The sequence below is a fragment of the Ursus maritimus genome, unplaced genomic scaffold (genome assembly GCF_017311325.1).
Source record: "Ursus maritimus isolate PB19 unplaced genomic scaffold, ASM1731132v1 scaffold_10, whole genome shotgun sequence".
NCBI classification, from domain to species: Eukaryota; Metazoa; Chordata; class Mammalia; order Carnivora; family Ursidae; genus Ursus; species Ursus maritimus.
The window spans coordinates 22676720-22692657 of NW_024423344.1; the positions used below are offsets into that span (position 1 = coordinate 22676720).

A 15938-nucleotide genomic window follows, 5' to 3' on the forward strand; every position below is an offset into this window, starting at 1 on the left:
GGTTCCCTTTTCTCCACATCCTTGCCAATGCTTGTTATTTCCTGTCTTTTTGATTTTAGCCATTCTGACAGGTGTAAAGTGATATCTCATATTGGTGTAGTCTCAATAGTTTTTGTTTTTGCTTCCCTTGTCTAAGGAGACATATGTAGAAAAATGTTCTATAGCTGATGTCAAAGAAATTGCTGCCCAAGTTTTCTTCTAGGAGTTTTATGTTTTCAGGTCTCAAATTTAGGTCTTTAATCCATTTTGAGTTTATTTTTGTGTAACTGCATTCATAATTAAATAAATGTAAACTAAAACAAGGTACCACCTTTCAACTAACACACTGGGAAGATTAAAAAGCTAGTACTATCCACTGTGTTAAGGGTTTGGAGAAATGAGCACTCTCTTAAGTGTAGGTAAGAGTATATATGGTATGATCCCCATGTAGAGCTACTTGGGAACCATTATAAAAATTGACAATATGTTTACTTTATAGTTCAATAATTCCATTGCCAGGAACTTTTTTTCACGAAAATATCCTATGAACTTACATAAGCACATAAATACATGTACTTAAGAGTACTTATTGCAGCACTGTTACCAATGGCAAGAAATTGGAAATATTGGTATAGCCTCTTAACACATTACTATGCAGGTGTTTAAAAAAGAATGAAGAAGATATGTATGTGCTGACATTTAAACATGTCCTTAATATATTGATGCTATGTAATGGGGGAAAAAGGGAAGGAACAAAGCAGTATATATGCTATGATATCAGCTGTGTTAAAAAAAATTTTAAAAATGCACACAAATATCTGAAAATATACTGTACAAATGTACTAATTCTTACCTTCGGGGATTTTGTGCATATGTGTGGTGGGATACAGGGAGAGTTGTGAGAAAAAAACAGAAGGTCTTAGTAGTATTTTGTACATTTTGGATTACTGGAATAATTTATGCATATGCATTCTTTTATAGTAAAAATGTAATAAAGAGGGGAAAAAAGTCGAGGGATTAAACTAAAGATTGGTAAGAAAGGTTATCAGATCACACCTAGACTCTAATGTAAAAGCCTGCTTTAAAATTATGCATATTTAATAACTATCCTGGTGTTTCTACACACAAAACCACTAATCACTAGGATGAAGACCACCCCTACCTTAATTAGGCAGAATAAATGGTCTCTACACAAGCCATAACATTCCCCCTTTTCAAAGTTCTCAAAGCCTGAATAAATTTAGAAGACGATTACTGTATATATTCTGCTTCTGTTAAATCACAGAAATATATTTTACCTACTATCATACTACCTTAAAAAAGTCTTAATACTATGTTTCATGTACAATGGGCTTAAAAATGACTCCTTGTTTTAATCAATGTCCATCTGGCTATTAACCTGTAACTGTGCAAGTTTTTTTCTTTTTTTAAACAAACATACTGTTAACATACATATATGTACAATCTTTAGAGTCTCTTGATTTTATGAGATTATCCTGTATTAAACTGTGAGAATAAGTAAGTAAACAATACTCTGAAGGTAGGTCAGCCAAAAGCATTAACTGGCATCTACTTTTTGAAGCATACTTTATCAGGCTTTGTGGGGTACTGACTACATCATGGAAAGTACAGGTGGTAGAGATGACCTTAAGTAGGAAGGCAAAAGACCTGCCACTAATTTGCTTGGTGATACTGAACTCTAAAACCTTCAGGGTCCCAGGTCTCACCTACAAAAGTGAGTGGCTGAGTGAGATGATTTATTTACCATAACTAATCAAATATAATATTTTTAAAAGGCTTTTTATTTGGGGCGCCTGGGTGGCTCAGTCGTTAAGCGTGTGCCTTCAGCTCAGGTCATGATCCTAGGGTCCTGTGATTGAGTCCCGCATCTGGCTCCCTGCTCAGTGGGGAGTCTGCTTCTCCCTCCCCCACTCCCCCTGCTTGTGTTCCCTCTCTTGCTGTGTCTCTGTCAAATAAATAAAATCTTAAAAAAAAAAAGCCTTTTATTTTGGAATAAATCTAAATTTACAGAAAAGTTGGAAGAGAGTAAGTATACAGAGTGCTTGTATACCTGTTGCCCAGCTTCCTCTATTGTTAACATCTTACATAATAATGCATTTTTGTCAAAACTAAGAAATTAACAACGGTAGAATACTATTAACTAAATTTTTAACTAATCTATACTTTTAACGTTTAAATAGATTTCTAGCATACTATGCTGAATTTAGAAAATATGGTTAAAAAAATTAAGACACACTGCTAATTTCAACTTTTCTAGACAATCTGCTTTTACAGAAAAAGTCTTGATCCCAACTCCGTCTATTAAAAAGGTACTTTATTACTTGCACCTAAACATTAAGGCACAAAAAAGGAGTAATTACATTGGGGTTGCTGTGGAAAACTTCATGAGAAGTGAATTTTCAATAAAATTTTAAAGGACTTGGGATGGGATATAATTTGGAAGAAAAGAAATGGGTAACTATTATAGGAATGAGTAATTTCTTTTCCTAAGCTTATGCTTATCGCTGGTTGTCCAAGGAGCATGTATGAGTGTATTCTGAAAAGCTCTCTAGTTATTTCACTCCCATAAGAACCACAGATTAAGAGGAAAAGAGAAATACAAAGGACCATTAAAAGGATCACAGAGGAAAGAGGAAGACAATCATGTCTTGGAAGACAAGGGTAATAGTAAGTGATCTACAGTGTCAAATAGTGCAGGGAGGCCAAGGGGAATGAATGTAATCTAAAAATGGTGTTATCTGGTGCTGGTTTCAAAGGATTATTAAAGGGTTATAAAGAAAAGGGAGGTGGATTTCCATAAAGCTACTGTGAAACTCCTGTGTAAAGATGAGGTAGTAACTGTGTGTGTATGTGGGAAGCCAGGGAAGAGTGGATCCTAGAAATTTGAAGCAAAAGAACTGATAAAGCTTGGAGTTTAGTTTGCCATTAAAGAATTAAAATTAAAGACGAAATGTAAGATGATATCGATATTATGATCAGGAAAACCTGGAGGGGTATGTGATAACTGATGGATATACTAAAAGAAAACAGAAAACAAAAAGGATCTATTTAATCCAATCCCTTCTTCATTTCAGAGAAACAACAGACAAAATAATTTAGAAAAGAGTAAGAAATTAATTTTCTAGATGAAGTTCTAGTTGTTAGCAAAACATACACATTTGGATGTTCTCCTTTTTTTCAATTTTTTAAAAGTAAGCTCTATGGCCAATGTGGGCTTGAGCTCATGACCCCAAGATTAAGAGTTGCAAGCTCTACTGACTGAGCCAACCAAGTGCCCACAAACTTGGACATTCTTTAGGAAGCCTTAGGAGATGTGGTTCTAGAGAAAGTGGTGAATAATGAGGGTAGAAAAATACAGTTTGGAAATCATCTGAAGTGAGTCTTCTATTTGTATGCTATTTTAGAAGTAAAATTTGCTTTTACATACATCTCATTTGATTCTTAAAATTACCCTCTAAAGTAAACAAAAAAGATATAACTATCTTCATTTTATAGAGGAAATATATTCAGAAAGTTTGAATAACTTTTGAAGTCACTTAACTAGTAGTGACTGATGTGGAGAACAAAGGCAAAAGAAATACAGTAAAAAAAAAAATTAAACTATCTTATAACTTACAGCCCACTGATAAGTAATTGGGACACCCATAGTGACCTTCCTCCAGGAACTCAACTGCCTCAGTGTTAATACTTTGCTAAAGGCAAAAGGCAACCTCAGCTTGACATTATCCGGCTGACCTCCAGTCTTACTTTAACATCTGAATTCCTTTGGAAACTATCTTTATCTCTATCCTCCCCAAGACATATGTTAGCAATCATCATCCAAACATATGGCCCACTGATAAACATCTGAAGGGTCTCAAGACGAAGGTGTTATTAGATATTAGTAAATGACTTTATCCTAACAGCAGCTAGCCCCTCCAGGTCCTGGAAACCTTGCTTCCAAATTCCTTAGAGACTTAAACTATCCCTAATCCTCTCCCAATTTGAGAGTATATAATCAGTCGCTCCTCACAATCCCAGTGCATTTCTTCCTGTGCAGGGGTCCTGTCCCTGTGCTTTAATAAAACCACTTTTTTTGCACCAAAGATGTTTCAAGAATTCTTTCTTGATGGTTTGCTCACAGACCCCAACATTTCACATCAGTGACTAGGACCTGAATAATTCAGTTCCTTTTCCATTACACAATGCTTCTATCCTGAATTCACTTCTGGTCAGTAGCTGAAAATAGACATGACCATGTAAAAATATGTCTGAGTACTGACAAAGACTAGATGGTAGTAAGCAAAAATGAAAAAAAAAAAAGTGGTTGGATTAGATTATACACACATATAAAATACAGCATATTTTAATTTTTGAGGCAGATTGTGGTCTTTCTTAGGTAAGGATCAAAACCACTCTTGAAGTAAAGCTGTCAGGTTAAATGAAGTCTAGCTAGGAAGCTACTGAAATAACAATCCCCTTGTATGGATATGGGGATTAGGAAGTGGGAGAGTTACTCTGAACATAACTCAAAGGTTCAGTCTAAGGAAACCTGGAGTCAGATGTTCCAGTGACCGACCATTAAAAGGAAAAGGAAAGGGGCGCCTGGGTAGTGTAGTCGTTAAAGCGTCTGCCTTCTGCTCAGGGCGTGATCCCGGCGTGCCGGGATCGAGTCCCACATCGGGCTCCTCCGCTATGAGCCTGCTTCTTCCTCTCCCACTCCCCCTGCTGTGTTCCCTCTCTCGCTGGCTGTCTCTCTGTCACATAAATATAAATAAAATCTTTAAAAAAAAAAAAAAAAAAAAAAAAGGAAAAGGAAAGGGATAAAAATTCTGAAAGTAAAAAGGTAATGAATAAAAGGCAAGGCATGTTTAACTTTAAGCATTATTAAAATAAAGATGTTAATATATTTTGACAGAATGAGACTTAAAACAATTTCAAAGAAGCCTTTCAAGGAAGCGCAATAATAAACACTTCCATCTAATATAATTATTTCTAGCATGTTAGGAAATACAATACCATTATATTCTATTTTATGGAAAAAGAAACAGATTCAGAAAGGCTGAGTGACAGGTCACTCAACTCCCGAATGTGCAGCTGAGGCTGAGTCTAGCCTATGTTCTCCCCTCTACCCTGCACCTGAGTCACATGAGTGAGCTCTTCTTCTTTTTTGGTTTCTCAAATGTGTCATGTTCAATACTTTTCAAATGTTGGTCACTCTGCAATACTGTACCCACAGTAACCCCCATACTCCACAGTGCCCAACTACTACTTTTTTTTTAAATTTCAGTTCATCATTCTCCCTTAGTGAAATTTCTTTTGACATCCCTGTCAGGGCCTAGTTCCCCTATTATTATATATTCTTATAGCACTCTATCTCTGTTCTGGCACTCCACAGATATAATCTTATATTTATTGCATGACTTAATCTACTAACCTAAATTCTGAGGGGAGGGGCCGTGCCTGTCCTTTGCTTTTCATTCTATCTCTAGCTTTTAGCACAGCATGTGGCATTTTATTAGTGATCAAATATTTATGGAGTAAGTGAATACATTTAGTTTGGTGCTCTAAATGAACTAGAGCATGCAAAAACAACTACACACACACACACACACACACACACCTCTGACCTATACTTCACAATTCACAAGTAATTTAATAAAAGAGCTATAGCTACACAAATCGAAACAAAACAAAGCAAAACAAAACCATCAGCATAACTTTCTTTTATGACACAGGACTTACTTTACAAAATTACACCTTCCTCATAATACTGGGCAAGAAATTCTTTAAAAGAACTATTTCAAGATTTATGGCCTGAAAAATTATGCTTTTAATATCTAGACTGTAACAAGTAAATGCTGCTAATATTAACTTCATTCAAATACCAATTCCATTAAGGCCTGCAAATTCTTTTTATCAATCTAGTGATATACATTTGGATATATACAGATCTTGGAAAGATACTGAATTTCTCTTGCTTCAGTTTACTCATCTGTAAGATAGGGAAAAGAGTACATACAAGCTTGTTCTAGGAATTAAATAATGCATATGTTTTCAAAGTACTTTGAACAGAGTCTGAAACTAGTAAACTTGTATTAGCTATTATTATGAAATAATTCTGTGTATGTTTACATTAATTTACATGTATGAGCTCAATTTTTTCGGAGAACCCAAATTAGAATGAAAGGAAACTAGAGCATCCAAAGCTATTATTTAGGGTTGTCAGAAAAAGTAGGACCATAGTAGCTTATTAGATAAGTGACTGGCTTACTCAAATTTCCTAAAATGGGATAAAATTAAAAGATAAGCTTTTGTGGAGAGGGTGTTAAAAGAGTAACGACAACTTTTCTACTCTGTTTCCATACAAAAATAGAGCAAAGTATTTTTTGGGTAACTTAGCACAAAGTATCTTACCACAGATTTTTTTTTTTTTTGCAGAGAAGAGATAGAAGGTTTTGTTTTGTAAATCAAGAAATATTTTAATCAATGTTTAATAAATGGGCTTATCCTGACTGAGAAAGCCCTGTACTCTGCTTCTGCCACATCTTGTATTTCTCTTTCCTTCACTGCACTATGTTCCAAAGAGGATGGTTCTTTCTATCTGGCAAACTTGCCAGGATTATTCCTGCTTTCCCTCTCCAATTCCTTCCAACTTTTGCAACTTTTCTAACTTCAGAGGCTCAGAGAAGGTTTTCCTAATTGCTCTACTTAATGTAATTCCCCACTCGTCTGTAGTGCATCACATTACCCTAGTTCTGTAAAAGCTCTTTTTATTATCACATCTGATTTTGTTTGTATATTTGCTTTTATTTATTAGTATATGATACAGTCTCAATAAATATTTTCATTGGTTGTCATGATGTCAATACTTTGACTGAATGATGGGGCGCCTGGGTGGCACAGCGGTTAAGCGTCTGCCTTCGGCTCAGGGCGTGATCCTGGCGTTATGGGATCGAGCCCCACATCAGGCTCCTCTGCTACGAGCCTGCTTCTTCCTCTCCCACTCCCCCTGCTTGTGTTCCCTCTCTCGCTGGCTGTCTCTCTCTCTGTCAAATAAATAAATAAAATCTTTAAAAAAAAAAAAATACTTTGACTGAATGAGTAACTATGTAGCTCCTGAAAAAACAATGTAATGACAGTTTGCTAAGGCACAGCACAGTGAAAAAAGCCTGCCACAGAAAAACAGGGTACAGTATGGTCCCTTTTTCATAAAAAGACAAAAGAAAAAATATATATCGATGGACGAACACATACAAATGAAGTGAAACTGGAAACCCAAACTGTTAGTTGTGACTAAATCAGAGGAGTGGGTAAAAGGAATTTATTTCTACTATATTCATGTATTACTTAGATGTTTCACCATAAAAGAGTTCACATATAACTAATAAAATAAAAATTCAATCTTAATCACTGGCACATCTATTAGCTCACTTTTAAAATGCAGTGAAGTTATAGCTCTTAAGCAGAGAAAGAGAATGACTAATCTGAACTGTGACATTCTGGTTTTCCTTCTAGTTTTTTCTTAGCTTTTTCTAAAGTCTTTCCTTTTTAAGACTATAATTACAGTGTCTAAATAGTTTGCTCACTAGCATTTTTCCCTACAAAAGCATCTTTGCATATTTTTATTCTTCAAAATCATATTTTTAAACGGTTAAAATATTCTGTCCAGTAAAAATATCCCAATTTATGAATTCTTTTGTTTCATTTTTGTTAACATTAGTGTTGCGGAAAACATTTTTGTTTGTGGAGCTTTTTATTAAGAAATGGGCCCTCGGTTTCGGAGAAGTTTAATTTTGATTACTAGTTAAAAACACTTTGGGGTCTTAATGGGTTTAACAAGTTCAATTTGTGTGAGCAATTAAAATTAATCTTCTGTCAAATCTGATGCAAATATTTTTCCTATTAAGATGACAGCCTTATTTAGGCTATATAAAAAATAAGCAGAAAATATTATGTAGCCAGGTTTGCTGTCACACCTTTTGCTGACTTTATTTCTTCTATTACATGTATACTTATGAAAGGTTTGGGAATATAAACCTCTTCTATAGTTTAACTCTTTTTGCATCTGGAGTTAACTGAATATATTTATTACAGAAATCATATAGATGGATTTTTAAAAAACTGATACTTAGTCGTACCCACACTATTACATCTTTGTCTCTTCCAATGATTTTCAATATCATTTAGCATATATTAAATCCTAGTTTAAAAAATGAATTCTTAATTGAATATTCTGCTTCACTGATTAACAAATCTTTCTTATGTCAGTTCTACATTGATCCATTATTGATATCACATTCTTATGGTTTTTTTTTTTAGTTTTTTAATTATTTAAGTAATCTCTATACCCAGTGTGGGGCTTGAACTCATGACCACAAGATTGAGAGTCATGTGCTCTTCCAACTGAGCTATCCAGGTGCCCCTAATATAGTTAAGTTTTAAGCAAAGCCTGAATTAAAATACACAAAATCCTATGTGAATAATACGTAGTATAAATGTCAAGAAAATACATGCAATACTTACCACCGGTTTGACAATGTTGGAAAGAAGTGCTTCAAAAGCTTTAGTTTCTTCGTCTTTTTCTTAAAAAAAAAAAAAAAAAAAAAAAAAAAAAAAAAATTTAATGAACTTAAATACAATCATCCCTCTCCCTCAACAATATGTCCTCTGAAACTATGTTGGTAATCTGAGATTTTTATTTCCTAGTTTTTACTTTAGTTCATATTCTGCAGTTTGTAGCTCTTCAGGATTTTTCTTCTTCAGTTTCTATTCCCATTTTAACTGGGATCCCTAATTATAATGCCACTATATATATATCTGAACCAATCACTAAGTTTTTCTTATAGAAAGAATATTTTTATTCATAGCTGTAAAAAATACTCTCTGGAATTCTCATTACCCAATTTCATACCTCTTAACAGCTAAGAAGTTAGCTGAGTATTATTATTATTTTTTTAAGATTTACTTATTTATTTGAGAAAGAGAGAGAGTGCACGCATGGGTTAGGGAAGAAGGGGCAGAGAGAGAGAATCTCAAGCAGCCTGACATGGGGCTTGATCCCATGACCCCAAGGTCACGACTTAAGCTGAAACTCAGAGTCAGACACTCAACTGACTGAGCCATCCAGGCGCCCGAGTATTTGCGTTTTGGCTGGCCTTAACCCAAAATAAAAATGTTAATTGATTTGACCATAACTTATATCCATAACTGACATATCTGTAACTTTATCTTAACTCTTGTGAAACATCAGTACTGAAAAAGATTGATCAGAAGGTCTCAAAAATATGGGTGAACATTTTTGTTAATATAAATGTTAATGTACAAACCATGAGGCTGTTAAAGCATTAAAATGTATTGGTGGAGAATGGAAATTACAAAGAAAAGGAAGTAGTGCTCAGAGTTCATATGGTGGAAGTCACAGGTTAGGGGAAAGGTCCAAGGGAAAGAAAGGTCCAAGGAAAATAAGGGGATTTTAAGAAAGTAATGAAGAATACTCATTCCTAACTACAGAATATACAGATAGATTGGTGAATGACATGAGTTGCTTTCAGGTACTCATATACAAAGAAGTTGGAAGAAATAAAGAGTTTTGATAAAAACCAGCATAGCCTTGTCAAAGGGCCCAGAAAGAGAGGAAAATGAATCTGGATGAACTTTACCAGGGTTTTCTTTTCAAAGAGAAATTTCTGTTGGCTAATAAAATTTGCAATGTTGTTGAAATTACTGAACTGAGCATTCCCAAATTGTAAGAAGAAGTACCCTAGTAACAATTTAGGTTTTAAAACTTCTCACATTTAGGAAGTGTTGTTAAAAACAGTTTATCTGGAGCATGATTAAATAACTGAAAGAATGTACTTTTAGTTGATTAAATAATGATGAAAATTACCAACAGGAATAGTTGAGTATTTTAAATAGTTACCTTCTATTTCTGTATCAATTTGTGTACCACCTTTTCCTTTCCCTGACTTGTTCTTTGCTGATCCTACGTTTACACCACTAGCATTCTGCCCTTTTATAAGCCCATTATGTTCATTTATGGGAGAAGGGCATTTCTGGGGTGATGATGGTGGACTGCTCATTTTATCTTTCTGTGTTCCTTGGCGATCCTTTAATTTTTTCTGCAAGCGTTCATATGTTTTACTAGATCTTTCATCTCTAAAGTTGGACCTTCCATGTGTAGAGTGAGCATCTAGGAAGAAATAAAAACATTTTAAAACATCACTTATTCCAAATACATTTACGACATGAGAAAGGAATAGGAAATAAATCTATCATTATATTGCATGAAAACTATTATAAAATATTTCAAAGAATAATTCTGCAAAACAAAGCTATTTCTGCTTCTTCTCCATCTACCGAGAGAACCAAGCTTTTTGATTATAATTATATATATCAAATAAATTTCTTCATCTTTTCCCAATTAACTATTAACCTCCACAGAAGCAGCTTGGTGGTATGTTACGACAATCCTAGGTGGGGTAAGAACTGAATTGAATTGCGTACAGTTCTTTTTCTTTTACTCTTTTGTAGCCATCACTTTTAGCATCTCTTTCAACTTCAAACATATTAAGTAGGTAAACAGAAAACCGTCATCTGCCTAAAATCCCTTATGACTCAAAAAAAAAAACCCCAAAAAACCCAAAACCCCCACACGCACAAAAAAACAAACCAAATCATCACTGAAAAATTAAGTTATAGGAGTTAATAAAAAGAAATAAATAGGATTGCTTACTAAGAACAGAGTCTAGGTACAAAACACTGCATCTCTGGATATCACAAACTCAAGGTTGTGATTTAGAAGAATGTATTTATTCTAATAAAAGTCACATGTCACTATAATAAAATCAATACACTTCATAAATATTGTTACCTGTCCCAGAGTTTATTTTTGTTTTAAATTTAAAATCTGTAATGAGAAAAATATTTTTAAAAAGGCTCAAAATTCTAAGTTTTAACTTAACAGTGTTTTAAGAAAATTAGTACAATATTCTTGAAATTAGTATTATAAGGGCATGTACAATAACATCTGAATAAAAAACACAGGAATTTGGGTACCTACATATAAAAGAATGAGTTTGGATACCTACCTCACACCATATACAAAAATTAAAATAGATCAAAGATCTAAATGTAGGAGGTAAAACTATTAAGTTCATAGAAGGAAACACAGGTGTAAATATGTATGACTTTGGTTTAGATAATAGTTTCTTAGGACACCAAAAGCATAAGCTATCAAAGAAAAATCAGATTTCACCAAAATTTTTCTTTTCTGCATTAAAGGACACCACTGAGAAAGTGAAAAAGACAATATAAGAGAAAATATCTGTATATCATGTATCTGCTAAGGGACTTGAATCCATAATTTATCAAAACTATTACAACTCAACAATAAAAAGACAAATAAATAAAAAAATGGGTGCAGGATCTGAATAGACATCTCTCCAAAGAAGATATTATAAATAGCTAATAAAGCAAATGAAAAGGTGTTCAATATCAGTAATGAAAAACAAGCAAATCAAAACCACAATGAGATCCAAGTTCACATTCACCAGGATGGCTAGAATCAAAAGACAATAACAAGTTTTAGCGAAGATATGGAGAAATTAGAACTCTCCAACACATTGCTGGTGGGAATGTAAAATGGTGCAGTCACTAGGGAAAACAGTTTTTGCACCTTCTCAAGAAGTTATACATAGAATTACTAGACAAGCTGGCAATTCTACTCTTAGGTATAACTCAGGAGAAGTGAAAACATGTCTATATAAAAACTTGTATACAACGGTCAAAGCATCATTATTCATTATTCATAATGGATAGAAAGTGGAAACAACTCAAATGTCCATCAAGTAATAAATGGATAAACAAAATTACATCCACATAATGTAATCATTTTTGGCCATATGAAAGAATGGGGTACTGATCATGCTACATTTTGAACTAAGCCTTAAAAAAAAAGCCCAAGTGAAAAAAAGCTAGACATTAAAAGACAACATATTGTATGAACATTTATATCAAATATACACATTGTATATATATATTTATATGAAAGAGCTAGAATTTCCTTTTCATGAATGCTGCTACTAGTTACAAAACTACTGTCAGTTATTAGGATCTAGTGGAGACACTTTGGCTTATAAACTCAAACACAGTATGACTCTTGTCTTCCATCACTGGATAGCTAGTTTTTAGATTTGTACCCCTTGTGGATTTGTATTTTTCACTTTTCTTCATAACAGTGTGAATCATATCCATGTATTCTAATATCCCCTCTGAATAACAATGGGTTTTAACAATGTGAAATAGCAATAGTTATAACATCTAGTTTTTTCTTATAATTTTCTCAAAAACCTTTTTAAAAACAATCATAATTAGTAGTAAAGAAAATAGAAGGATGAGACAGATTTGTAGTATAAACTCTTGCTACTCAAGTTTTCACTAGACCACTGCATGAGCCTCACCTGGGAGTTTGTTAGAGATGCAGAAACCTAAACCCCACCCAGAACTACAGAATCAATGTGTTACTTGGGCAACAGAAGTAAGTTGGAAAAAAATATATATATGACATAATATATATTTATTACTTATAGGCTGTGCTGTATAATTAAAATTCTGTATTTAGAGTTATTCTATAAGTTTACTAAAAATTAATGATAGGTACTGCTAAGCATAAGTGATGGGTAAAACAGATTTAGTTGTCAGGGGGTGTACAGTCAAATAAGGGAGAAAGACATATGAATTAAAAAAAATCAAATTGTGTTAAGTTCTGTGAAAGAAACAGAGGTTTCAGTGTGAGAAACTAATAAGGTAAGGTCACAGAGGGTCTCTCTGAAAGCTGAAATCTAAAGGGAAAAAAAAGGAGCTTTCCAAGGAAAAAGGAAAACCGCATTCCTGGCAGAGAGAACATCATGTGCAGGGCACTGAGGCAAAAAGAACTTGGAGGTTTTGAAAAACTGAAGGGGGAGTAGGGTGGGACAAAGCAGTCAGAGGCCAGAGCAAGGATAGTAGGTTGCAGGCAGGGTCAATTTTGGCCCCTACAAGTCATTCAGCAATGTCTGAAGATATTTTTAGTTGTCACAACTGGGTGAGGACAGGGCAGGGTTTGGTAGGAGTTGTACGCTACTGGCATCTGGTAGGGCATGGCTTCTCCTGACTATCCTACAATGCACAGCTATGTACTGTAAAACAAAGACTCATCTGTTCCCAAATATCAAGAGTGCAGACGTGGAGAAATCCTGGTCTAGTAGAAGGTTCAGGATTTTATTCTAAATGTAATGAGAAGTTACTGAAATCTTTTAAATATGAGAATGGTTTGGTTTCTATTTTAAATGATTACTCTGGCTAAGCCTGGATGGCTAGGGGCAAGAATGACAGCAGAAAACCAACTGGAAGGCAGCAGCTGCTGCAGTTATCCTGACAAGAGCTAATAGTAGACTAGATTTGAGTAGCAATGGAAAAAAGTAGATAAAATTTGGAAACTTCTGAAAATAAAACTGATACCAATTGATGTGGGGGTTAAAGAAGGAAGAATAAATTTGATCATGTGGTTTTCACTTGAGCAAACTGAGTAGACAGTGGTACCATCTATCAAGATGAAGATGACAGAGAAAAGCAGGCTACATAATTGAGATTTATGTTTTAGAAACAATGTAACTGATATGCATGAGACATTTAAGTGGTTATCAAGAAGGCAGTTAGAAATATAAGTCTGAAGCTCAGAGGTGAGGTTTTGGCTGGAGACACAAATCTGAGAGCTGTCAGCATACAGATGGTATTTAAATACACAGGAAAAGAGTAAAACTACTATTTTGTGTTTTTGTGTGTGTGTGTGGCTGTCTATTCTTTCCAACAATTTATTAACTCCCTGGGCGCCAAGGTTATGTCTTGTTTCCTCCTGTGCCTCCCTCCCTAGTCCTTTACAGAACCTAGCAACTTTGGTTAAGTGGCATCACAACCTTAAGGATTTAACAACAGTATGATTATTCCTGGCTGAAAATTTTCCTCAGTCTAGATGGCAGAACAAAGAAGAAAAGCTCTTGCCTGAACATGTCCCCACTAAATATTGCTGCACGATGTAACTTATTTTCCCTCTAATCATGAGGATGAAATACTTAACACAGTGCTTGGTAAGAAAACCTGATTGTGATATTATTATTGTTTGGTCATTTCTTTTATAAAATAGGAGGAAAGCACCTATTATATCCAAGTAAAGAAGAACTAACACCATAAGACAGGAATAATTTTAGATGTCTTACCTACATCTCCATATACTTGTGAAGATTGATACTGTGGCAAATACTGTGTTGCCATGTCTCCAGCTCCAGTCACTGGTGAGTACATATGGCGTGGTGGAGGGGGCATCATGGTTGGGACAGGAATGAAACCAGGCAGAGGAGGAGGATGTGGGGAACGGTGTATGACTGTGTGACTGCCTGGATGAAACTCTGGTGCTTGAGGAACCACAACAACTCTTCGAACACCATTGTCTTCAATAACCTACAAAATGAACATTAAACATTTCTTCCATAAGATGTAAGCAATTCCTTTGATATCGGTCAGAGTAAGAATTTTTATATCATTAGAAGTTAATTAAGAAATTTTACAGAATATAAAAAGGATTTATTAAATACACTAAATACATATGAATTAGTATTGAAATATATGAAGTAGTTTTTGTTATACAATGCCATATAAATCTTGTATCAATGATGAGATTAGCTAAATAATAATATAAACAATGGGCCACAATATTAGGTATTTATTTTTTTGTGTTATGTGCATTTACCGATGCATTAAAAATGAAGGGAGACTCAAAAGAATTTTTGGTTTAAACACAGGGGCTGCGGGGGTGGCTCAGTCAGTTAAGCGGATGCCTTCCTCTTGCTGTCTCTCAAATAAATAAATAAAATCTTAAAAAATAAACACAATAGGGTCAAGAATTAATTTCCTTTTCCACATTATGGATGGGGATGGGAGGAAATAAACGGTAGAAAGAACACAAACTGAGGTAGAAATGGGGAAAAAACTGGATTCCTAAGATCAACCATATATTGCATTTAGGTACAAATTCTTATGAACATGACTAGGATAATTTTAACAGCTGAAGATCTTTTCAAGGGAGACAAACACCTAATATATTAATTCCTAGTTAAGAAAAGTGTCTGTGGCTTTCAGTTTTAGAAATTACACATTTTTAAAAGTTTTTAATTCCAGTTGGTTAACATACAGTATAATATTAGATTCTGGCGTAAAATATAGTGATTCAACACTTCCATACAACAACCGGTGCTCATTACAACACGTGTACTCCTAATCCTCACCACCTATTTAACCCATCTTCCCCCCCTGCCCCCGCCTGGTAACCATCAGTGTGTTCTCTATAATTAAGTGTCTGTTTCTTGGTTTGCCTCTCTGTTCCTTTTTTCCATTCGCTCATTTGTTTTGTTTCTTAAAGTCCACATATGAGTGAAGTCATATGGCTTTTGTCTTTCTCTGACTTATTTTACTTAGCGTAATACTCTCTAGCTCCATCCATGTCATTGCAAATGGCAAGATTTCATTCATTTTTGTGACTAATATTCCATTGCATACATATACCAAATCTTTTTGTCCCTAAGATCTAGGATTAGGGTTCAGTTTAGGGAAAGAATAATGGTTACGGTTAGGGACAGTGTGAGGGTATGTGCCTAACCCTAACCCTAAAATTACCCCTCTGGAGACGTCTCTGGACTGCAGGATAATAGACACATACCCTCATATGGTTCCGAACCCTAACGATTATTCTAGCCCTAAATTGAACCCTAATCCTAGAAATTATACATTTTTAAATAGGGGTTACACTGCAGGAAAGGAATTCTTAAAATGACAGATTTATTCCCTTTGAACCTCACTGGAGCTGCAAGGACATACAGGAAAAACCAACAGCATATAACATTTTATCTCTAAATTAGGAATCCCTC

The 15938-nt window shown here is 34.5% G+C and overlaps 1 protein-coding gene across 2 annotated transcripts in view; it reads right to left on the reverse strand.

Annotated features, from left to right (window-relative positions):
• Nucleotides 1-15938, reverse strand: part of FNDC3A (fibronectin type III domain containing 3A) — a 158558-nt gene that overhangs the window by 47654 nt on the left and 94966 nt on the right. For both annotated transcript variants that reach the window (XM_040622764.1, XM_008706865.2), the window contains 3 exons: nucleotides 14235-14475; nucleotides 9902-10171; nucleotides 8506-8564 (listed from right to left, as the gene is read on the reverse strand). In XM_040622764.1, the coding sequence (XP_040478698.1) occupies nucleotides 8506-8564; nucleotides 9902-10171; nucleotides 14235-14475 (570 nt within the window). The remainder of the gene's footprint in view (nucleotides 1-8505; nucleotides 8565-9901; nucleotides 10172-14234; nucleotides 14476-15938) is intronic.